The sequence below is a fragment of the Prionailurus bengalensis genome, chromosome B4 (genome assembly GCF_016509475.1).
Source record: "Prionailurus bengalensis isolate Pbe53 chromosome B4, Fcat_Pben_1.1_paternal_pri, whole genome shotgun sequence".
NCBI lineage: Eukaryota > Metazoa > Chordata > Mammalia > Carnivora > Felidae > Prionailurus > Prionailurus bengalensis.
In genome coordinates, this window is record NC_057358.1 from 35,277,506 (window position 1) to 35,303,660 (window position 26,155).

Genomic DNA, 26,155 nt, shown 5'->3' on the forward strand with positions numbered 1-26,155 from the left:
TCTGTTTCACAAGAGCATGTGGCTATCTCGAGTACAAAGTCAGCACTGAACAGACACTTGGTTGATGTTTATGCTACTTAATTGCGATTCGGCCACAACGTGGAAGGGATAATATTCAGGATTTCAAACTGACCCTAGTTCTTGATCATGTCTAAGAATTCTGCAGATCATCTTGATTCAACAGTCTCTTCTATCTTCAGGAAGGCACATACTCAAACCATATAAGACAAGTTGTTTTGAATTATATGCAGAAGGCGAGGGGTATTTTGTTAGAAAAAAAAGCAAACAAAATCTGAACATAGAAATGGAAACCAATGGTAAATGCCATACAATATTGGATTCTTCCCTCGGTTTTGGTGCTTCAGTGCTTCTAAAGAAGGCTGATACTTTTTATTTGATCACCTTTCCCCATCATTTTTAAAGAGGGTGGATGTCCTGAAAGTAAATGAAGAGGCTTTGGCTTAAGAAGCCATTGCCCAAAGAAACCACACCTCAGACTGAGTTTCAGCTTAATTTTCAAATCCCCAGTGTTTCCTACCCCTTACCCTGTCATCTGCGGACTTGGTAAAATAAATGTTTCAACAAATCATTCACCTAGTTGGGGCCTTGGCCCAATGTATGGCTAATAGCTTTAACAGCTGAGGAACTGTTCACGTATTACAGTTTGATCTTATAGTTTTAGTCGACTAACTCTTCAAAATCATAACAATGGGATAAATAACGGATGTCACAGAAAAAGAGAAATAAACTTGATATTATCCATGGTAGGAAGTAGGTGTCTGCCATTTGCTACTGGTGACATTCCTGGTGCTTTCCATCCCAAGCTTTATCCAGTGATTGAATCAATTGCTTCTTTAGTGCTTTAATGGCCAATTCTCTCCCTAGGTATATCTAACTAGGTGTTTGATAGTTCAAAATGAACCCGGCTCTGGGGTTTCCATTCGTTGCTGTACTTGAAAATCTTGGTTGCTCCTTCCAACATCCTCTAGACTTGCCCCTTGCATTTGAAGGGAAATGCATTTTTTCTGAGTGGAAGACCCTACTCCCCCAATTTCCATGGAAACCATAGCTCCTTAGACTGGTTCAAATTCAGTGGCATCAAAGCGGCACCATGCAGACTGAATACGTTAGATTTCTAGGGGTTTTCAGACTTCAGCTTGGGAATCAGAATTCCCTGGAAAGCCTTTCCAAAGTGCAGATACTGGGTCCTAACTTTGGAACTTCTCATTCAGTGGCTTGGAGGGAATTAGAAAGCTCCATGTTTTATACTAAGATACATCAAGACTTAGGAGTCTGTGGGTTTAGAGATACAGGCCAGAGGCAAGGAGGAGGAAGGCTGAAGGGGAAGAAGAGGGAGAGAGAGGAAGAAGGAAGAAAGGAAGAAATGGCCATGGAAAGGTCAAAGCAATTAGAGAAATTATCTGAAAGCAGGAGCATTGGGCTGGGAAGTGCTTCCATCACGAATACCCAAGTATGAAGTTGTTTCAGCTTAAGGAGCATACGTGCATGTGCATGTGTGTAGGTGTGCAGACACATACACACATGCACATGCACACACACACAACATGGCCATTTTTGGGAAGGTGCTGGGAAAATCAGAGAGGCATGTCCCATCAGCCTGGGATTGTTCCTTCACCTCTGACACTTTCTCTGTTCCCAGCTTGAGCTCTATCACATACACCCCAGGGTAGAAAGCACAACACAGCTGCTGAAAATTGGTAGTTGCAGTTGTGTGCTTCTTCTCATTCCCCACTCTGGCTGTCATTATGACAGTATTTCTTTGGGTCACATCTGGCTGGTAGGGTATCAATGACTTATGGTGGGGGAGAGGGAGGGAGTGATGAAGGAAGATCACAAAAATATATCAGGGCCACCAGCAAAGTAAATTATACCTATTCCCCCAGCCCCACACCCACCCACCCACTGCCACTCTGCCCTCAATTTGCTGCCACAGAAGTCATTCCTATAGCAACTTAAGGCATAGGGTTGAAGCTCAAGTGATGAGGCTCCAAAGCACAGTTCCATATGATCATATGTTCTATGGCCCATAGCAGAAACCTCAATGTGCAGAAGAATGTTTCTGTCCTTGGCTAGACAGAGGGATCTACCCAAGGTAGAAGAGCCATTTGGGAAATTTGATCAGCTTTGCTAAACAAAATAAATTTGCCTAAGCATATTTAGGCAAATTAGTTCAATTTAGTTCAAATTAGTCCAATTCCTTCTTTTCCTCTTAGAAATTGTTCAAACCAGTTTTGTATTGAGCATAGGCTGGAAAAATGTTTTCCAGTGTTTCATTTTAATTTGAGGGTGAGATGATTTGGCCTTTGTCTTCTTTTCAAAGTATCACAACATAGCAACAATACCATTGGAGCACAGGCTCCAGTTGTACAACCATTATTTAGTTTAGATTTACTGTTTCTCTAGACTGAACTTTTCAGTCTTAACTGGATGTTATTTATGTCTGAATTCTATACCTAGAAGCATCCCTGGCATGCAAGGAATGCTCAATAAATGTTTGCTGGGTACAAGGCTCTTGGGCAAGTTTCTAGTAGTCATTTGCAGAAGTACCCATTTCATAGCAACACAAGGTTTCAGCATGTTGACTAGAACATAGAAACTGGGAAGAAGAGTTTTGAATCGAGAGGACATGGTGCTTATGAAAAAATTAGAAGATACAATACCCTGTACCACATCTCTGTGTTGTTACAAAACTCTTACGATTTTAGGAAGAAGTCAACACCTCTCTTGGCATCAGTTCCTTTCTATCTGGCAGCTCTGTTCAACGGGAAGGCATTCACTTTCCTCTCCCTCTTCCCTGCTTTAGTGTGTAGACACTATTCCCTAAGCAGGATCTTAGGCTGTTTTCAGCATGGCCAAATAAATTTGACTATTTGAAAAACTCTGTGTGAGATGGTATTTTCAAGACTGGCAACAAGCATTTTTCACCCAAATGCTGGAGAACAACACTGGATTCTGGCAAGTCATTCCTCATGCTCAAGTAGGAGATACTATAAAGAATTATATTTTCTGGAGCTTTTACAAATAATGGACTTGACTTTGCCAGAATGGAGACAGCTCAAATATGGTGTGTATATTTGCCTGTCCCATAGGCAAAAATCTGGCACTTTAACAGCTTTAATGTTGGCAAAGTAGTGTTGGCTGCTGGATAATAAAAAGGGCATCTTGAAAGTAGAAGAAGATTTACTGTCAACTGGTTGACACTTAGGAAGTGGTATTTATAAATATGCATCACATAACCAGCAGAGTATTTTGTTAGCAGTGAAAATAATGGCAATGTATTTGTCTGATGGACGATTCTAATATGATAAGGTATGATTAACATGAGAAATAGAAATATAATAGCATGCCATAATGCTACACAATTCAATAAAAATTGTTTCTTGTTAGAAGACCAAGTATGACTTTTCTCTTTAGCCCTAAAAATTAATAATTGTGCTCTTTAGCTCTCTTTTGGGGACAGATGCAAGACAAGGATAAGAACAGAAGGAACTCCACAATGAGAAGGGGACTTGAATAGAATCCTCATGTTAGGTTTGGCCACCTCATTCACAGAGCATCAGATGCACACCAGTGTTTCTCACTACAGTAGGACAAACTGAGAGATGACATTTCTCTTAGGCTGGTGGGCAAACAGAGAGACTCATTAGGGTGCAAATTTCATGCTTTGTTTCTCAGGAAAGATCTGGAAGAAATCAAAGACATTCATCAACTATTCCGCCAAGGTGTGTATGTGACCACAAAGTCATGGGGGGAATGGAAAAAGGAGATGTCAAAGAAAGGCTTGCAGCCTTCTGGACTCCTTGCCTCCACCCATCTCAAGCTACGTACCCAGTATAGCACATCTGTCCAGCCCTCCATGGTGATGCACTGGAACACTGTCAACATGGCGAAGGCAAAATTGTCAAAGTTGGTGATGCCGTGCTTGGGCCCGTCCCAGCCAGGCTTGCACACAGTGCCATTCTGGCACTGCCGCCCATGGCCAGTCTCCAGAGCACAAGGGGAAGGATCATCTTCTGCTGGAACATCTTGAATGACCAGGGGAAAAGAGAAGGAAGCAGAAGGGATGGAGAGAGATGGGCAGAGAAAGAAGGAGAGAGAAGTCAGAGAGAAAAGTGATAGGATAAGGTTGATGGGATAGGCAAAACAACCACAACAATAATGCAGAACAAGTTTTTGTTAGTTCCCCCATAGACAAATTAAACAACATATAGAACTAGGTATTCATTTAGGGTGTCATTGATTTGGCAGGTCAGTACTTTCAACTAATTGTTAGACTGAATTTTAACTTCAATAATTGATTTCAAAGACAGTAAGGCTATTATCACACTTTCTGTTGAAACATGTTGACATCATAGTCAAATGGCCAATTAAAAAATAATGATGATGCAATTACTCCAGGTGGAAAATATCCTGGAAAATGATCTTTTTCTTTTTCTTTCTCTTTCTTTGCTTTTCTTTTTTTTCTTTCTTTTCTTTTCTTTTCTTTTCTTTCCTTTTCTTTTCTTTTTTTTCTTTTTTTTTTTTTTTTTTGGTGATAAAGTCTCTATGGACACTTCCATTGGAATATCAGAGTTTAGAGTGAAGGCTATATTGACTGGCAGACTCTTTCACATAATTAGCCAACAAATCCCATTCAGTAACATTTTCTCCACTACATGTTACATGATGCATTACCAGGCATGCAAATCATTTTACAGTGGAAGCCTTTATAAAGGATAAAAAATAAATTTTGACCATAGGAGGAAAGTATCAACCATAGCAATCTTTACTATAACCCTTGATTCCAAATACTACTGGCTTTTACAGACTTGCAGCACTGCTCTTTGGTCTCCAGAATTTATACATTTCAGAAGAGATGAATCATTTTCTGACCTCTAATCAGGACAAAGTGGCAGTGGGTAATAGGGAGAATACTCAGTATGGACAGAGTTTTTTCAGAAAACCATATAACATATCTACTGTGGCTATAGACAGGGCTTGGACCAATTCCACATGCCAGGGAGAACTACTAGGAAATTAATAGTTAAGATGTGTCTTACATTTTTGGTGTGGGGATCATTGGTGAATTGAAATAAGACTTGACTGATCTAAGAATTCCCATTATGGCAAAATACTGAGAGTTGGCCCCAGCTGTGGAAGGTAATAGTTTGGAATTCACAGAAGTTTGTAAAATTAAAGACATTGTCTCATGCTTTTAGAAGGTAACAATAATAAACAGAATAGACTCCAGTCCTAACAAACAAATGATTAATGACAGTGAATAAATATATGCCCCGGGATAGAGAATTTACTTGTAGTTCTTCATTTAGAGATAACAGGTCACCCTGGGTCTTATCTTGTTTCATATGCATCAAAACAATTACAAGTCTAGTACCTCTGTATTGAAGAATATTGGTTGGTCTTTCTCAATTTGTGGCTTCAAATTTGAAACTGTTCACCCTCAAAAGTAGGACAGGAAGAGGAATATTAATCCTAACTAAGAGACAGTTCTTGTGAAAATGAGTTGAGCAGTATGGTTGAAAATATATGCCGGAGTGTGTCTTGGCTTTTTTTCTTTTTTCTCCCTTAACAGATTTATTGAAATATAATTTACATGTCTTACAATTCATCAGTGTAAATGTACAGCTCAATTATTTTTAGTAAATTTATATAGTTATACAGCCATCACCACAATCCATTTTAAAACATGTCCATCAAACTCCCAAATTCCTGTGTGCCTGTTTGCAGTCAATCCCTGCTCCTATCCTCAGCCCCTAGCAAACTGATCTACTTTCTGTCTCTATAGCTTTGCCTCCCTAGAAATTTCATATAAACAGAATCATATAATATGTGGCTTTTTGTGTCTATCTTCTTTCTTAGCATAATGTTTTTGTGTTCTGTGTTGTTGCATATATCAGTATAGTATATTCTTTTTTATTGCCAAGGAGTGCATTTCATTATACGCCTATCCATTCACCAGCTGATGGACATTTGGATTGTTTCCAGGTGTGGGCTATTGTGAATAGTGCTGCTTCCTGGCTTATTCTTGGCCTGGTGCTTCAGGTTGCATGTGATTCTTTCTGTGATGACCAAGTTGTAAAGGTCTTCATCACTAGTCACTGAACTGTTTGAGGGAATGACTGTCTACACCATTTTCTGACTCTAGGACCTGGCTCCCAGGAGGGCTCCATTTATGTAACTGAACTCTAGTCACAGAACTCTTCTGTGACTTTTGAATTTTTGAAGTCTTTGGAGATTTGGATGTGAGTTTAACTAATGAGAGGCTATAAAAAGAGGGACACTAAGAAGTGAATCCAAAACCTAAAGAATACATGAAAAAGTGGGCAAGAAACACCTAAAAAATTGAGAGTCTGGAAAACCAAGAAAAAAACAGATCATACGTGTTGTTGGGCTCTCACCCATTCTGGTGATGGCTTTCTACCGTGATGTGTTCAGTCACTATGATAAGTGTTGGAATGATATAGAAGATGGGAGGAAAAGAGAAGGCAGAAGAACAGAGGGATAACTTGCATTTCTTCTTCTCTTGTTTTACTTTCTAGTGAATAAAGATGCCATTAATCTTTGTATTATGACTGCTCATCTTACAGCCTTCCCTGTGTTCTCTCTTCCTGAAACAGACAAAAATAAGGAAAAAGTGAAGGTTGCCAAAGTGAGTTCTGAGTGTCCTCAAGGAAGAAAAACATATTTTAGGGTATTAAAAATATATATGTTGAAAGGAAAATGGAATCAGGAGAAGTGATCTCATTAATAAAAAAGAAAGGGTTGAGATTCAGAGATTATTTAAGGCTAGCGCCATTCTGCTATTTTAAATCTATCTTGAACAACAATAAAAAAGATTTGAGAACAATTAAGAAGCAATGATGATCTGGTAAAAATAGGTCTCTATAAAAAGCACTAAAGGGAACACTTGAAAAATGTGAACACACACAAATCAGCAGGTCCTTGCGACATGCACTTGAGGGTGGGGGAAAAATGGCTTGAATGTGAAAATGTGTTGGTGTTCTTCTGCAGAGTCATGAAGTCCCAGGGAAGAAAGGAGGAACGTGATGTAGGAAACAGAAACAAAGATGTGGGCCCTATGTTTTAAAACAGAAGTGAAGAGAAGTAGAGTCATTCTGGAAAGTCCAAATCAAGTTTGTGGTAAAAGAATGGAGGCAAAGATTAGGAGCGATTTTAGACATGCAGTTAATACCAACAAGAATATGAAATCCTGGGAGAGTGCCAGTAAGGGGTTCCAAGGAGAAATCACCAAAGACAAAATCAATTACTTTTTTAGGACCAACTTTAAGAAGTGAATACAATGGAAGTGATTTCATTTCTAGGTTTGAGCCAACCAATTCTCTGCCAGTCTCAGGGGTAATTAGTGTGCTTGGGAGAGCTATTCAGAGTAGCCTGGCTCCGAGTATCATCAAACAGATGGGACAACCAGAAACAAAAGGTGCCGGCATATGGTGATGTATCTGTTGAGGAACTAGGAAGGCGCCTTGCAGATGCCTCCGGGATAGGAGAAAAATTGCCTCTTCAGAGACCACCTCTACAGGGAACTAGAAGGGCAGCCTAGAGGCTGAATAATGGCTCACCTGGCCAGCTCAAGACCTTTCTTCATAGAAAACATGGCTTAAAATCCAATGTGTCCTAAAATCTACAAGCACATAAAATTCGTAATCTGAGAATAATCTTAGAGTGCAAAATAGAAGAATTTGATTTAAATTCCATTAAAAATTATGACAAGGGCTCACAAGCACTTTTGAATAATCTAAATTTGCAGAATAATATGGTAATTCAATCTAAAGTCTGAAATTAAAAAAAAAATCACCCATTCTAAAGGTGGTACAAAACTCTCCAAAATACATGAAGACTGGCTTCAAAGACTACAAATTTTTGATCTCTTTGGCTGCATGAAATATGTCCAGATTCCATACACTTTTTCCTTCTTATTTGTTTTAGTCACTGTGTAGGTGGAAGAGGCCCTGATGACTGTGTTCTTTTGGGAGCAATGGAGTGGGTCCCTAGATTGTCATCAGATGGCAGATTTAGGAAGGAAGAGCTACATGAGCTCCGGGTTGCAGTGTGTTGATTAAAAAGTCTTCTGCAGCCACGTGTCCTCAGCCCCTCTTCCCAGCAGGGAGCCTGGCTCTACACAGAGTGAGGTCACCTTCCTGATGGAGCTGGCATGGCTCCTCTCTTTGGGACACTTCTCTTGGTGTCTGTCCTCTGACATCCTGGCTCTTCAGGCTGATGTTCATTTTCACTGATGGGAGCTAACTTCCCTTCTGACTTGTGGAGTAAAGGGAAAACCCACCACTAAATGATCTGATGCATCTTCTGGTAGGAAGCAGGTGAGCAGGTGACATCTCAAGTATTTTTCCTGGTTTTTTTTTTTTTTTTTTTTTTTTTTTTTTTTGTAAATCAAGGATAGACAACAGTATGGTTCTAAATTGGCCACCCCAATTGGTGAGGCCAGTTCTAGTCTTTATCCTAAAAGTGGGGAGGCCACTATAAGTTTTAGCAGGCCAGTGGTGGCTATTTCACCAGACTGTGCAGCTGTGGCACAGAGGAGAGCATCCCACCCTGTATCTCTTTTGTTTATCATGCCTGTTGAGGCCAATGAAGGTCTGACAGTGATGCCTAGTGATTTCCAATGTTCCAGGTTGCTTATTAGCATAGGCCTTTAGAGGATCTTGCCACCAGTGAAAAACATACTTTTGCTGTTTTCCCAGCAGAATGATTGAAACCATGGGCAGTTCTGGGAGCAATGTTCCTTAGGTAAGTTGTATACAGACCTTTGGTTGCAGGGTAGGGTTGCTATCTTTAGCTCTGTGGCAGAGTTTCATCATTTCACTGTCCTCCACTTGGTATGCTGTTGGTGAGAGCTACACCATAGCATATAACCCACTCTTGGGGTCTTTGACACTCAATATCCCTGTGACTGCCTGAGGACTTTGGGTCTAAAGAGTCATCAATCATTTCAATACAACTGCATAAACTTTAGACATAATACAGTAGCTCTTAAGCAGGACTTAGAATGAGATCTAATAAAGCTACACAATTAACATAAATGTATTGGCTCAGGGCTGGCTACAGACTGAAGTGAACAAAAAGAAGGATTTGAATTCAAGGGGAAAATACTACTCATTGCATTATTTGGTATTCCTTTAAGCAAAGATGAGTTTTAGCTAAAGACAAGATCTGTTCTAATATTAAAGAGCTTCTGTTTTTTTAATATGATAGCTTATTTTATACAATTATGACCCAAATAATTAGGAAGTTCTCTCTAGAGTAAAAAAAAAATGGTCTCTTAAACAGACTCTTCATCAAAACAGTAAAAACCATTGTGTAAGCCTGTGATTATAGATTTATAGTTTTCTTGTTTGTTTGTTTTAGGACTATGGTTATGCAGCAGTGACCTAAAAACAACAAATACCCAGTCAATCCACCCAGTCAAACGAGATCATCCAGATCTGGTACTCTATTTTGGTTTCTGAATATGAATAACCATTTCATTCTTTGTCATACAGATCTGTCTCTCTTCACCATCCCAAGGCAAGAGGGGTCACATTTAATTTAATGCCTGGGCTGAATAGAAATGAGAAGCAGTACTGATGGAAAGAAATGAGGTATCTTTTAAAGCTTCAGACAGATGTTCCCATTTCTCCATCAAGATGCCAAAAACTAGAATGAAAGATCTTGTTATTGGAATAAAAAATCACATAAATTTAACACTGCTAACCCCTTTGGGGGAAAGTACTTTTTCAAAAAGTTTTTATGTTAAACTCCTTTATATGTCTGTTTATTTTGTCAATCTCTGTTTAAATGTTTTTTTAAAGGTGCAGCTGAGATTTTAGTAACCTAAGACAGCAGTTTGTAGCATATCCCACAAACCAAAACTAGTTGTATTCAGAGAAGTGCTAAATGAGCCAGCATTTCTTGTTAACTATATTGTTTTATGGAAGGAACATAGAGAAGTCTTAAAAAGGTGGGAGGTTCTGCTTATGAATGTAGAAGCACAAAACACTGACACAGAGGAGGCAAGATGAGCCCTAGATAGTGGAAAGAACCCAGGGTTGTGATGGAGGCATCTACTGGCTGCAGGCAAAGCTGCCAGGGCTTTGAATGACAAGTGACACTGAAGGACCAATGGAATAGAGATACACACCACCACTAGGTCAGTTCTGATTCTTTTTTTTTAAAGTTTATTTATTTTTGAGACAGAGAGAGAGACAGAGTGCAAGCGGGGAAGGGGCAGAGAGAGAGGGAGACGCAGAATCTGAAGTAGGCTCCAGGCTCTGAGCTGTCAGCACAGAGCCCGACTCAGGGCTCAAATCCATGAACCGCGAGATCACGGCCTGAGCCCAAGTTGGATGCTCAACTGACTGAGCCGCCCAGGTGCCCTGGGTCAGTTCTGGTTCTTAAATTAAAATACTCAAGGTTGGCTTGGTTATGTTTTTTGAATCACACAGCTCATTTAAACTGTTTAGCAGTGCTGGATGTGAGCTGTCTTAACAGAGATCTATTTTAGTAAAAAGAAAAATTACCAAGAGAAAAACAATACCAATCTCTGCCTCTCACTTAACCATGGAATGAAAAGATGAGTCCTTGAATGGAGGAGGCCTTGCTTAGCACCACTGGTTATATGGTGGCAGTTCACCCAACTACAAGGAAAGTAGCAATGACACAGTGAAGCCTCTTGAGAGCTGGCCTCTCAGCATCTTCCTTACCTGCTATGCCCTCCTGGTTGTAGCAGGTCTTATGCATCTTTCCCATGAAGAGCTCCAGGCCAATGATAGCGTAGATGATGATGACAAATAGCACTAACAGGGCAATATGCAGCAGGGGGACCATGGCCTTGATAATGGAATTCAGAACGACTTGGAGACCTACAATGACAAAATTAGATAGTAACAGTGAGAACATCAGCTTCCACTTACTAAACCAAGTGTTGTCTCAGATGCCATACTGACATAATCTCATGTAATCTTTTTAGCAATTCTACTAGTGAGGTATCACAAGTCTGATTTTTTAGATGAGGAAACTGAGGTGTAAGGTCACAGTGAGTGACAGAACAGGGATTGATATCTAGGTTGGCCTGACTCCAAATCTTTCTTGGAGGCACATTCAAATGAAAGGACCGGCAGATGCTGTACTTCTAAGGGGAAGAACATGTTGTTTCATCCAGAACTATCCAATTTTCTAATATCCTGTCTTAGAGATAACCTAGCATCTTTTTGTCCTAGACCACCATCTCACTACAGTGAGAATTAACTTTGACTAGACACAGCTCTGCGAGGACTTGCTTATCCCTCAAGGTGGGATTACTAGATCCTGTGGCTGACCCATCTGCCAGAAAACGCACATCAGCCTGGTTGTCAGGCATCTGGGAGGGGGAACTTTGAAACTGATTCATACCCCCAGGTTACACATAGGTGGTGATACCTAAGACCTTCTCTGGATCATGTGAGTGAACCTCTCTTCCTACAGATTTCTGGCCAGGCCACTTTTCCTCAGGGCCCATATCTGGAGAACACTAGAGCCCTCCATTGAAAAGCCCCAATGAAGGGAGTTCAAGTTGAATATGTAATTTCCATTAGGGAAGATAAGAAAGTTCTAGAGATGGATGGTGGTGGTCTTTGCAAAATGTGAATATACTTAGTGTCACTGAACCATACACTTAAAATTATTATAATGGCAAAGTTTGATATGTATATATTACCACAATAAAAACTAAAAGTACTCAGATCCTGCCAGGACAAAAAAAAGTAAATGAAAAATCCTATGTAGCATATCAGTCTTGTCAGTGCATCCCAAAAGTACTGAAGGCTTGTACTATCATCTTATGGGAAGAAGGACCCCCAAACTTATGAACTCAACCATAAATGACACCAAGAATACTCCTTGTTCAAAAGAGATGTTACAAGTTTTCATTTGCAAATAGTGGAGAGACAGTTGCAGCCAGTCACCCCTAAATTACTATCAACAGTGAGTACACCAAATCTTCATGTCCTACGGCAGAAGTGGGGGAAAGGGCAGGTTCTCCTTCCTTACATCTAGGCCAGTTGTGCAGAAAATCTTGTGGCCACCTCTGACACACATATGATAGGATGCCCACCTGTGCATCACACCACACAGGGCACTTTTAGTGTCCGCATCTGACTTACCCCCCCAACCGCAGACATCCTCTCTTGTGTTGGAAGTTTCATCTTTGTATTCAGCCACTGCCCTCCCTCTGCACTGGGTAAACAAAGTCTGGGTCACCCTCTCCCCAGACCCCAAGGCAGCCACTGATGTTTTGTGATTTGGTGGAGTGATTTTCACAAGGCTAATTAGAGGAATTCTCCCCAGTTATTAAGCCAAGATGGGGAGAGGAAAAAAAATAAAAGAGAAAAGCTGGAATAATTTTACCTGTGAATTAATGAGAGTGCTTTGCAGCCTCCCATTAGAACAAGATGTTTTCAGATCCAAATGATTTCATTAATTAGCAAGTTGTACACACATTAGTGTTAAAGTATGTGAAGCCATGGAGGAAGTTGAAAACTGAATTGCAAAGCAAGTTTCAGAGGTGTCTGCTGGGGCGGGGAGCTCTCAAAGTGCTACTCACTGAAGAGGACGGAGATCTCTAGATCCAACCTATCCAGGCCATCAGTGGGCTTTGCTGCCTGGCCTTTAGTGCCACAGCCTTGGGTGGCAAGAAAGTGGTGAGAGACACAGAATGGGAATTGGTCCTCTGTGCTTTAGCCAAGGTGCTGCTCTTGGGTTAAGACCAGAGTCCTTCTTGTGTCCTTTAAGGCATTGTAGGGTCTGGCCCTATCTACTTCTCCACCCGCCCCATCCCCTGTCCTCACTCTCCACACTCCTGGCCAAACAGCTTTTCTTTTAGCCTCCAATATACTACACAGTAGACCTCAAAGATATGAGGGTTTTGTTCCAGACCACTGCAATGAAATGGATATTGCAATAAAGTGAGTCAAATGAAGTTTTAGTTTCCCAGTTCAAGTAAAAGTTATGTTTACTCTACACTGTAGTCTATTTAGTATACAATAGTATTATGCCTAAAAAACCAACGTGCATATCTTAATTAAAACATAATTTATTGCTAAAAAATGCTCACCATCATCTCAGCTTTCAGTGAGTCATAATCACTGAAATCAGATCACACATCATTATAACAAATATAATAACAATAAAAAAGCTTGAAATATTGTGAGAATTACCCAAATGTGACCAGAGACACAAAGTGAGCAAGTGTTGCTAGGAAAAGGGCTTGACAGACTTGCTTGACACAGGGTTGCCACAAGCCCTCAATTTGTCAAAAATGCAACATCTTCAAAGCACAATACAGTAAAGTGCAATAAAATGAGGTATGCCTGCACTTCGTCTACCACAGGGATGTGAAGCATGCTCCTCTCTCGGCCTGGAATTCTTCTCCACAGTCCCCTCCTACTTATCCTTCTGCTTTGGGCCCAAGCATCTCTCTTCTTGGGGATCCTTCTCCAAGCTCCCAGACAGAAGTTTCCTCTCTTATATATCTCCTTGGAACCATTTCCCTTCCTTTGGAGCATTAGTCTCAGTTTGGAATTCTATGTTCATTAAGTGTTTTTTTTTTAATAAAGATTAAAAAAGAGAGAGAGACAGAGTGCAAGTGAAGGAGGAAAAGAGAGAGAGGGAGACACAGAATCCAAAGCAGGCTCCAGGCTCTGAACTGTCAGCACAGAGCCTGACACGGGGCTCAAACTCACAAACTGCAAGGTATGACCTGAGCCGAAGTTGGACACTTAACCAATTGAGTCACCCAGGTGCCTCTCATCAAATGATTTTTTAAAGCATTTTTATTTGTCTTTCACACTGGGCTGAATTTTTGAAGACAGGGGCTGCCTGCTCTTTTTGCTGTTTTAGCACTGATGCACATGGCAGGCACTCAGTAAGTATTTTTAATTTTTTTTAATGTTTATTATATTTTGAGAGAGAGAGAGTGCATGCTGGGGAGGGGCAGAGAGAGAGAGGGAGACAGAATCTGAAGCAGGCTCCAGGATCTGAGCTGTCAGCACAGAGCCTGACATGGGGCTCAAACTCACAGACCACAAGATCATGACCTGAGCCGAAGTTGGACACTTCACCATGCCAGGCACACCTGGAACTCAGTAAGTATTTACTGAAGGAGGGAAAAACTTTAAATCTAAAGTTTGCTTTGATGGACTTTGATGCAATGGAGTGTGCTGTACAGGTAGGGATGTGAATGGACAGCTGAGTTCCAGGGGCCTGCAAACTCAGGCAGAGATTTCTGGGTAGACTACAAAGAGACCAAAACGAAATCACAGTAGCCTGTGGACTTCCTTTCAGCCATCAGGGACACCTGTTCCCCTGTCCCTATCTCAGTTGGAGGCCATACCTCCCACCTGAGGATCCAGGCCATGAAACCGATTGCCGAGGTCTTCCCTCTAACTGGTTATCAAGTCACGCAAGTCTGATTTTGAAGTATTTTTAGACAAGCATAAATTATTTTTACTATATAAATGATATATGAAAAATCATGTATTATAGAGAAGATCACAGAAAAAAACAGAAAATCATTGAGAAAAACAGAAAATACTTATCACAGAGAAATTAGAAAACATGGGAAGCAAAAAGAAGCAAGAAATCAGGTGGAAATAAGGTGGAATCCTTATTCCACCACCCAGAGATAGACACTGTTAGCCTTTGGTATATATTTTGGACATTTTGACTGATGAGTTGTTTTCCTCTTTTCCATCTTCTAGGTGTTTTTCATTCAGTTAACGGTCTCCTTACGTTCAGTTTTGCCCAATCTTCACGCTGTAGTTAGAATGCTCATGTTCAGGCACAGACTAGAACGTGTTGCTTCCCTGATGAAAAGTCCTCTGATGATTCCCTATCACGTAACACTCACCTGCCAACTTTCATAGTTTGATCACAACTGATTCCAGTTTATACCTTACTCCTTATTCTGGGAATATACTGCACTGTCTGAAGTTCTCCGGCTTCATGCCTCCCTATTCAGCACATGCTGTTACACCTGCCTAGAATGCCATTCCCTGAGGCCTCGTCTTCTCATCTTTGTATCTTTTTTTTTTTCAACGTTTATTTATTTTTGCGACAGAGAGAGACAGAGCATGAACGGGGGAGGGGCAGAGAGAGAGGGAGACACAGAATCGGAAACAGGCTCCAGGCTCCGAGCCATCAGTCCAGAGCCTGACGCGGGGCTCGAACTCACGCACCGCGAGATCGTGACCTGGCTGAAGTCGGACGCTTAACCGACTGCGCCACCCAGGCGCCCCTTCTCATCTTTGTATCTTAGCACATAGTAGAGACTCAATGCACACAGAGCTAAATTGCATCTGTAAGCACAGGCTGCCTTAAAAAACAGAAACCACAATGATGAAGGAATGGAAAACCATGCCTTTAAATAATCATTAGAGGAAACTAAAGATGTATTGTCAGAAAAAGATAAGACTCATAGAATGGGAAAAGCACAGGCAGGGAGGGTGATATCAATGATTTACACATGATTTAAATTGCTATTTTGAGAAAGAGGAGTTAGATGAATTGATGTAACCACAGGGATGGAACCACAACTAACTAGGAAGTTTCCAGAAAAGATTTAGATTCAACACAAATGAAAACTATTAAAAAAGTAGACCTATCTGAAGATGGAATGGGATGTTTTTTGTTTGTTTTGTTTTTTGAGAGACAGAGCAGGGAAGAGGGGCAGAGGGAGAGAGAGAGAGAATCTTAAGCAGACTCTTAAGAGACCAATGTGGGGCTCGATCCCATGACCCTGGAATCATGACCCGAGCCAAAATCAAGAGTTGAATGCTTAACTGACTGAGCCACCCAGGCTCCCCTAGAGTGGGATGTTTTAAGAGGTAGTGGGATCTTCATTCTCAGATATGTGCAAGCATTGACTGAACAAGTTCTTGGAGGAGGTGCCTTGTGGGTATTCTTGGGTGAAGAATTGCCCTGGCACACCAAAGCCCCCTATATCCTGCTTAACCTGTTCTGAAGACATTTTTGTGGGTCAAGTGCAGCTCTCAACACTCTACTTGGATTATTCCATTTCTTCCTGGCAACAACCCACGAAGCAGGTACTGTTATTAACTGTATTTTACAGATGAGAAAAGTGAGTCCCAGGCAGGCAAAATGGCCTGCCCATAGTTACATGTGTGGTGAATGGTAGTATGGGGTACAGGGCTAGGTAGGTAGCCTGGCTCCTGAGCCTGTGGGCTTTGCCACTGTGCTAAATGCCTCCCCATAGCACTTAGACTGTGGTTCTTAGCCTCCAAAATCTATGTCTATAAAGCAACAAACACATGCTTACAACATCTGTGGGAAAGGCGTGGAAGCCTAGTCCCTACTTCCAGGAGAGCCCAGATGTTTCTAAGGCCAGTCCAGGAAAAACTTCTAGTTTCTGCCTACTTTCCTTGCAGCCAGCCTGGGACAGCCTGGAACAGACTGGTATATGAAAGCATGGGGCCAGAATTCCTTCTTTCCAGTCCATCTACAGAATTTGGTTCTCAAGGTGTGGGTGCTTACTATCTTCTTTTTGGAATTGGCTCACAGCTGTCCCAGAAACAGCTCCTTCAGTTCAAGTTCTAATTTGACATTTCTCCACCCAAGTGTTCTACTCAGATAAGCCATGCTTATGGCTGGTAAAAAATTGCTAGGCCTTTCTTCAGGGCTGGCTGCTCATGCTGGTAGAAGCAAATGGACCCTAGGTAAGCCTGGTGATCACAGCAACTGTTGGAAAATGTCCTTTGAATACAAGATCAGTAAAGGCCTAAAATATGACGAGTCTATTTTCCTAACTTCAAATCAGGATATGAGATCTGGCAAATACACATGTACCTATGGGAACAATAGGAGAGGATGTTTGATATGCAAACTATACCAGAAAATTTGGAACACACAGTTCTACACAGGGATTAAACATATAATATAGAAATCCAGTGTCTGATAATTTGCAGTTCATGTTAGATGACCTCCTCTCGGTAGAAGGAAAGTCTCCCAAGATGCCTGGTTGCCAGATCTCCTAGGGAGATGGGCTTTGGCAAGTGGCACCATTCGATGCTGAGTTTAGGAAAAGGACAGAGATGGATCTTAGTTGGCATGTATGGCTTTTCCTTTCCCCCCTCTTATGTTGCTGTTAATCCCTGGAAAAATGGCTGCATACCTACCTGAAAATTCCAGGGTTGGAAAGACTTAGAGGATCTGGGGCATATAAATTGTCCTGTTTTTCCTTAAAAGATTAAGAGGAGCCATCAATTATGGAAAGCAAAATCTGGCATCTTTCTTGAAGATAGTGTTGAGATTAGCTTGAAATTGCCCAGGCCGACTGAAGTTGGTGCTTCCATACCCCTTACAGATGGTCCACCAGGATGGATACAGAGCTGAGGATATATCACACTCTTGTTTCATAAAAAAAACGTCTCACTAAGCCCTGCTTTGGTGATGAATTGTTCTTCTCAGGGCCCCAGGGGTCACACCAGGAAGGAGTTTTAGAATGACTTTGTGAGCAAGAGCCTGAAGAAGGAAAATGAAAACTTACTGGGACTAAAAGGTAATGTGCATAAGGGTTGTCTGATCAAGTGCTAGACCTACAGGCTCTGTTCTTTTCATGTAAACTCTATTCCCATACTCCTTTTGAACTCAACTTTTAAGTCGTTCTGGTATACAATGGGAGGAAAGGGAGAAATAATTAAAGACCCCCAAATTGGAGATCTTTGCTAATGTACTAGTTTGATTTCATTGGTCAGGTTCCACATTGACTTACAGCTTTATTTTGTTGGTGGTTAGGAAGGTACACTTCATGTCCCAACTTTTCAGACTCCAAAGTTCTAGCCAAGCACTCAGAAAACAATAAAAATTATCAAGAAATCCTGATCATAAAATTGATAAGAAAACAATGCTGAGAATCACTGAACTAGGAGAAGGGAGGTTTGGGTTTAGTGTGGTGGTGATAAGTCCAAGTTTCTCATAAACAAACCAAAGCTTGTCAGAACAGGAAGAGGACTTTGGGGTCATGTAATTCAATACTTTAATTTTCACTCATTCAAAGGATATTTATTAAGTTATGTTCTATGGGCCACCTACTGTGCTAGGGCTGGGGATAGAGTGGTAGATAAGAGGTCTGCAGGCCTTGCCCTCACAGAGTTTGTAATGGAAGCCAAACATTAATTAAACAATCATACAATCAATAAACAATTATAAACTTTTTAAGAGCTTTAAGGGAAGAGAACAAAGTATTACAAAGATCATTCTTTGGCATAGAGGGTAGAAGAAGGCTTCACCAAGAAGAGAAGCCAGGTAGACAGAAGGGTCTAAGTTCCAGGAGAGGTAGGTTGCCTGGTCGTCTGAGGAAAGACCTGTGGCTCTCCTATCTGCCAGGTTCATGCTTTTCCTTTGGCTTTGTTCTCTGCCTCTTAAAAGATATTACTGGAAGGAGACTTGGGAAACCAGTTTACTGCTTCTGTTTGAAGCAGAAATCACTTACACTTTCAGAGAAAATAATTCAGGAAGCACATGAGAAAGGCTCTTCTGACAACTTCCTCATTTGTAAAATGGAGGAAATAATCCTCTTCCTAGCCACAGAGAAAGCAGAGGAAGGCAGGGAATTGGGCCAAGAGTACTCTATAGGCATACCTTGTTTTATTGCACTTGACTTTATTGCACTTTTCAGATCATCTTTTACAAATTGAAGGTTGGTGGTGACCCTGCATTGAGCAAGTCTATTAGTACCATTTTCCCAGCAGCATTTTGTTCACTTTGTGTCTCTGTGTCACACTTTGGTAATTTTCACAACATTTCAAATGTTTTCATTATTATTATATTTTATTATGGTTAACTGTGCTCAGTGATCTTTTATGTATTATGATATATCATTGTAATTGTTTTGTGGTGCCATGAACCCAGCCCTTAGAAGATGGCAAACTTAATCAATAAATGTTGTGTGTGTGTTATGACTGCTCCACCGACTTGACATTTCCCCATCTCTCTTTATCTCCTTGAGCCTCCCTACTCCCTGAGACACAACAATATTGAAATTAGGCCAATTAATAACCTTACAATGGTCTCTAAGTGTTTTTGTGCAAAGAGTCACATGTCTCTCACTTTAAATCATAAGATAGAAATGACCAAGCTTAGGGGCACCTGGGTGGCTCAGTCAGTTAAGCATCTGACTTCAGCTCAGGTCATGATCTCATGGCTCGTGAGTTCAAGCCCCGCATCAGGCTTTGTGCTGACTGCTCAGAGCCTGGAACCTGCTTTGGATTCTGTGTCTCTGTCTATCTCTGCCCCTTCCCTGCTTATGCTCTCTCTCTCTCTCTCTCAAAAGTAAATAAACATTAAACAAATTAAAAAAAAAAGAAATGACTTAAGCTTAGTGAGGAAGGCATGTCCAAAGCTGACACAGCCTGAAAGCCAGGCCTCTGGTACCAAATAGCCAAGTTGTGAATACAGAGGAAAAGTTCTTGAAGGGAATTAAAAGTGCTACTCTAGTGAACACACAAATGATAAGAAAGTGAAACAGCCTTATTGCTGATATAAAGAAAGTTCACAGGCCAATAGTGGCCTGGAGAGAAGACCAAACCAGCCACAACATTCCTTTAAGCCAAAGCCTAACCCAGAGAAAGGCCCTAAGTCTCTTCAGTTCTATGCAGGCTGAGAGAAGTCAGGAAGCTGCAGAATAAAAGTTTGAAGCTAGCAGAGGTTGGTTCATGAGGCTTAAGGAGAGAAGCCATATCCATAATATAAAAAGGCAAGGTGAAGCAGCAGGTACTGATGGAGAAACTGGCAAATTATCAAAAGATCTACACTAAACAACAAGTTTTCATTGTAGACAAAACAGTCTTATATTGGAAAATGCCATTTAGACTTTCATAACTAGAAAGAGTCAGCGCCTGGCTTCAAAGTTTCAAAGGACAGGTTGGCTCTCCAGTTGGGGGCTAATGCAGCTGGGATTTTAAATTAAATCCAATGCTCAATGCCAATCTAGGGCCTGCAAAAATTATGCTAAATATACTCTGTCTGTGCTGTATAAATGGAAGAACAAAGCCTGGGTGACATTACAACATGGTTTACTAAATATTTTAAGCCCACTATTGAGACCTACTACTCAGAAAAAAAGATTCTTTTCAAAATATGACTGTTCACTGACAGTGTATTTGGTCACCCATGAGCTCTAATGGAGATGTCCAATGAGATTAATGCTGCTTTCATGCCTGCTAACTGAACATCCATTCTGCAGCCCATGGATCAAGGAGTAATTGCAACTTTCAAGTCTTACAATTTAAGAAATATGTTTTATAAAACTATAGCTGTCATCGATAGGGATTCCTTAGATGGATCTGGGCAGAGTAAACTGAAAACCTTCTGGAAAGGATTCACCATTCTAGATGCCACTAAGAACATTTGTGATTCATGGGAAGAAGTCAAAATATCAATATGAGCAGGAGTTTGGAGGAAGTTGATTCCAACGCTCATGGATGACTTTGAGGGGTTCAAGACTTCAGTGTAGGAAGTAACTGCAGATGTTATGGAAATAGCAAGAGAACCAGAATTAGAAGTGGAGCCTGAAGACGTGACTGAATTGCTGCAATCTCGTGATAAAATAGGAATGGATGAGAAGTTGCTTCTTATGGATGAGCAAAGAAAGTGACTTCTTGAGATGGAATCTACTCTTGGTAAAGATGTTGTGAAGATTGTTGAAATGAAAACCAAGGATTTAGAATATTACATAAAATTAGTTGAAAAAGCTGTAGCAAGGTTTGAAAGGATGGACTTCAATTTTGAAAGAGGTTCTACTGTGGGGAAAATCGTGTCAAAGAGTATCACATGCTGCAGAGAAATTGTTCATGAAAGGAAGAGTCAATCAAACTATTTTTTAATAAAGGTCTGTACATTGTTTTTTTTTAAAGACATTATGTTACTGCATACTTAATAGACTACAGTATAGTGTAAACATAAGTTTTATATGCACTTGGAAATGCATATAAATGCAAAAAATTAATTTTCTCATTTTATTGCAATATTTGCCTTATTGTGGTATTCTGGAACTGAACTTGCAATAACTCTGAGGGTATGCCCATAATGCCCTGCTGGCTCTTTTGGGGGCCACTTTTACCACCAAGATTTGGCTGACTTGATCCAACTTAAAAGAGAGTTGTGGTACCACATAACATGCAGCCAATACAGGAAGCCTAGATGGAAAGAGATGTCCCCCCAACCTCAAACCCAAAAAAGTTCTAAGGTGGTACAGACCCCATTCTTGATGCAGTCAGTGCTTTCCAATGGCATTGCTGGTGGTTTTGTTGTTGATTTAGGACCCTGCACTGTGTCAGGGTATTTGTTAGGAAGACATATGCCCATGTCCAAGTCTGAGGGAGGAGTCAGGACGGCCCTCACTGTAGGCCACACCCAGGAATTTAGAAAACAATTCCTTGATTTAAACTGGCTATCCTCTCATTGTGGAACGGTGGGCAGAAAAACACACTGCTTAATCCAGAGGTCTGGTTAGCTAGATGATGCTTAACTGGGAGGCTGGCCCCACCAAAGTGTGATATGCCTCCTGTATTTTCCAACAAACTTTTAACCAAATTCAAACAAAATGATAGAGTCACTACACAGTGAGCCAATTCTAAGCTTCCTCACCAGCCTCACCTCAGAATTCCTATCTAAAAGGAATATATTTCCATTAAAACAGGTGCTCAAGTAGAGTATTGTCCTTACCATGCCCATTGAGCCCCGTACTGCTCCTAGACCTTAATCACCTTGGACCTGGGACACAGACTTTGAGAAAGTGTAGATAAAATACCAACAGTTCCCAGGAGGAGAATCTAGAATGAGGCTTTCCTTCTTCAGCTGCTTCATTTCTCTGTTTGCCCTGGCAGAATTGTTATCAGAGGAGCTCCCCTTCCCTAATGAATAGAAACTGGTATACCCAAACAGTAGGATGGTGTTCTTCTAAGGGTCAAGTTGCCTTTCTCTAGGCCACCACATGCAACTGTGCATCCCCTACTTATGAACCTACTGAGCTGATTGCCATGGGAGGTGGGGGAGGAAGGGCAGTGCAGTACAGTGCAGTGGTTAAAGCACAGGGAGCCCTGAAGTCAAATGACCAGGTTGAATCCTGGCTCCACCACTTCTCAGCCAAGTGACCTTGGACAAGCTATTTGATCTCATCTTAAAGTAAGGATGAGGATAGTAACTATTGCATAAAGTTGCTGTGAGGATTAAACAAGTTAATTCACATCAAGTGCTGAGAACAATGTGTGGCTGGTAGTAAATGCCATTATTATTGCAAGTATGCTCAGACTATCAGTAGAACCCTAAAGCAGTGAATATGCACACAGGTTACCTGGGATCTTGTTAAAATGCAGATTCAGATTCAGGCCATCTGGAATGGAGCCTGAATTTTGTATTTTGGACCACACCTTGGTGAGACCAAAGCTGTTGCTCCACCAACCACACTTGGGAAGCAAGGCCTTAGAGTATGCTGGTTATCCTGGGAAATCATAGTAATCTCATCCAGCCTTGCTGAAGGCTGAATGCTGCTCTTAAGCAGTTACTGAATTTTTAATGGAGTAGAGTAATCCTTGCTACATCACTCTTTTCAGGTAATTTGTATGATCAGTAAAGTGTGTGAAGTCAACGCTGGATGCAGAAAATATCGCACACTAATTGATGTCAGGGTGTTATAGAATTCTTTGCTATAATCTTTATTTTTATTTTTCTAAACACATGATCCTGGCAGGGGGTGAGACAGGGAGACTACACCTACACTGTGCTGCTGGGGAGCAGAAGTGATGTATGCTAGTGTCTCCTTCCAGTAACAATAAAAGCTATCCAACAGAGTTATGGAAGGGATTCTAATGATTGTGACTCAATCCTGCAATGTTACAGGAAGGAAGAGCTTGGCATCAATTTTTGCTCTTGACAGCCTGTATCATTACTACTCTTACCAGGCTTGCATCCATAAAAGTTACTTAGGCCCACCAACTGGCCAACCCATGCCTTTGCCATGGCCATTATCTTCCTTGGCCTGTTTGATGTCATTGATTACCCCCTTTTTTCAAAAACTCTCTCTCTCCCTGTCTTTGTGACAGTGTAAAACTATAGTTTTTCTACCTCTACAGCTAGTTCTTTGCCTTCCTTCCTCTCCCTCCCTTCTGGACCTCTTTTAGTCTGGAGAATATTACAAAGACAAAAAATGCACTTGCTGCCCATGAAGAGCTGTGAGTTAGATGGAGAGGCAGACATGGAAGCTGCTAATTGCAGAATCAGGTGACAATGTTTCCTAAGAATTATGTCCAAAGAACTGTGGAAACATAAAGGAGAGAGAGGAATGTATATGTGAGGTGTGTCAGTGGGTGAAGCTTCCTTCTGCCTTTTTATTCAGTTAGTCTTCTAACCCCTGTGTGGCTGTCTCTAACTCTCTTTTTCTCAGGAAATTTGTTCACTTCACTCCCTCCTAAAGGTTTTAGTAGTCACTGCCATTAGATGGGCCCAAATCTGCAATTATATTTTCTTTGCCCTCTATTTTGAGTTCAAATCATATTACTCTATAAATCTACTAGATATTTCTACTGGGTTCCATCTCCTCACACGCAAGAAATCTAAATCTGAACTCAGCCTTCTCCCTAAAGCCAGTACCCACAAGGCTCAACACTTGGCAGTCACCCTGGGTTACTCCTTCAACAACTGCAGACAATTTTTCATCCCATTGTTTTTCTTATATCTGCTCTTCCCACTGCAGCCACTGCTGTCCTTGCCATCTCCTGCCTGGGCTGATATACTGGGATTCCTGTCTCCAGTTACCTTCAACCCCAACCCATTCTGCAGCATTGGCCCATTATTCATCCTAAAATTGCCCTACTCAGGAACCTGCAGTGGTTCCATCACAGAAGGTAGACTCCTAACTCCCTTTTATGTGATCTGAATATAGTAGGTGCCTAAAATTTATGGGCAGAAAAAATGAAACCAGGTTACAAATATCACAAAAGTAGGTTCCAGCAACAAACAGGTGGTTACCAGGAGTGGTAAGGGGAGCAGTTGGTGGAGATGGACCATCTTAAGAGAAGATATGCTAAGAAAGGATTTAGGGATGTGAAAACTCTGACCTCACCCTTCTCCCTCCTGCTGAGCTCCTGCTCTGCTTCCTATTGATTGGATCTACCTGAAAGCTGGGAGGCAATGCAGCCTTTTGTTGTATTCCATATGATCAGCTCCCCCAGGCCTAAGAGCAGAGTAGAGAAGAGTGGAGAGTAGATTTGGTGGTGCAAATGGGATAATGTGGGCAGACAGAACAATGAGTTTAGGGTAGTTGGAAAGTATTGTTGACTTTCTGTGTGCCACCATCAATCACCGTTCTATTAGGAGCAATTACCCTATTTGGAAAACTTCTGAGTTTTGTGAGCCAAGATGTCCCCTCCTAGGGAAGGTGATCAGATAAGTGTCCTCTGACTCTAACTCACTAGTCAATCAGAGTTAATCTTCATTTTCCAAAGTCATATCTGAATGACATTTAAAAGACAGATACCATATGTTTTCACTCATATGTAGATCCTGAGAAATTTAACAGAAGATCATGGCGGGGGGGGAAGGGGGAGGAAAATTACAGAGAGGGAGGGAGGCAAACCATAAGAGACTCTTAAATACTGAGAACAAACAGGGTTGATGGGGGGTAGAGGAGAGGGGAAAGTGGGTGATGGGCATTGAGGAGGGCACCTGTTGGGATGAGCACTGGGTGTTGTATGGAAACCAGTTTGAGAATAAATTATATTAAAAAAAGAAAAGAAAAGAAAAAATAGTAAAAAAGATAAAAATAAAAAAAATAAAAGTGAATGCTCTTACTGGCAATTCCGGTTGTGTCTACCACCACCACCACCACCATCATCATCAACATAACAGTTGCAACTATTGACCTAATGCTTAACTTCTGATTCACATGAACCAGTTTGGATTGGCTAGAAATTAGACCTGTAAATCTCACAGGTCATGTTTTGTGCCTTCATTTGACCCATGGAACAATGAGCACTTTTAATGGTTCACAGGCTTCATGGCTTTCAAAAGAGAATAGGTCTAGAACTAGGAAGACATGTAGTCCTCTCTTGGGTTAAAGAGTAAGTTTGTCATACTGAAGTTCAAGGATGCCCGATACATTTTCTTATTGGAAGAGAGTCTTCCTACTAAGGGAGGAAGAACTCTTGCCTGGATAGCTTTCCTACAGTCTCAAGTTTTATTATTTTTTTTACATGTTCTTATTAAAATGTCATTATTCATTAAAGATGTCCATTTCTTTCCAATTTAACCTTTCCATATTAATAAATTTGTGCGTGTCACCAAAGGAGGACTGTTGTCCTAGGAAAAGGATGGCAAATACTCTGTTGCCTAATATATTAAAAACTATGAAGATTAATTAAAATATCAACCTTCATGTTGAATTAATTTTTTGTATTAGCAATATGGGTTGGAAAGAGAAAAAAAACAATAAAAAAATCCTGATATTAGAGAAAAATAAACATGGCAAAATGGAGACAAGATGATCCAAAGTGAACAATAATGATAATATCAGTTACCATTTCTTGAGGACTCAGCCTGTGCTGGGCATTGTGCTAAGTGCTTTACATATATCATTTCACTGAATTCCCCAATGATCTTGATAAAGATAAATGAATTGAGGCTTAGGCAAGACAGATAACTTGTCCAATGACATACCTGGAGCTGGAATTAAAAGCTAAGCCAACTTTACTTTAAAACCTCAACTGTTAGCTACTATACAGGCAAGCATGGCAGATATGCTGCACTACTTTCTGACCCTGTGCCATGGCAGATGTTGCTATCCATCATGGCCTCTTTCCCTCCTGTCCCAGATGAGGCATTGCAATCCTTCTCAACAGTATCTCTCTCATGACAACTCTCATCCATTGGAAATCATTGGGATCATGATTTGCTACCGCTGTATATGCTGCCTCCCTACTGGTGACAAACTATATCTTTCTGCTACAGGCAGAATAGGAGGCAGATTTCTTTTGGCACTTGCCAATGATGTAGATGCCTAGGCCTGCACTTTTTCTTTTGTTTTAAACCTTTTTGAAAAAAAAGTGAAATAAAGCATACATACAGAAAAGTG

The 26,155-nt window shown here is 40.9% G+C and overlaps 1 protein-coding gene across 39 annotated transcripts in view; it reads right to left on the minus strand.

Moving 5' to 3' along the window:
• Nucleotides 1-26,155, minus strand: part of CACNA1C (calcium voltage-gated channel subunit alpha1 C) — a 760,549-nt gene that overhangs the window by 208,023 nt on the left and 526,371 nt on the right. For all 39 annotated transcript variants that reach the window (XM_043563280.1, XM_043563302.1, XM_043563296.1 and 36 more), the window contains exons 6-7: nucleotides 10,740-10,898; nucleotides 3,850-4,046 (exon numbers count right to left, since the gene is read on the minus strand). In XM_043563280.1, the coding sequence (XP_043419215.1) occupies nucleotides 3,850-4,046; nucleotides 10,740-10,898 (356 nt within the window). The remainder of the gene's footprint in view (nucleotides 1-3,849; nucleotides 4,047-10,739; nucleotides 10,899-26,155) is intronic.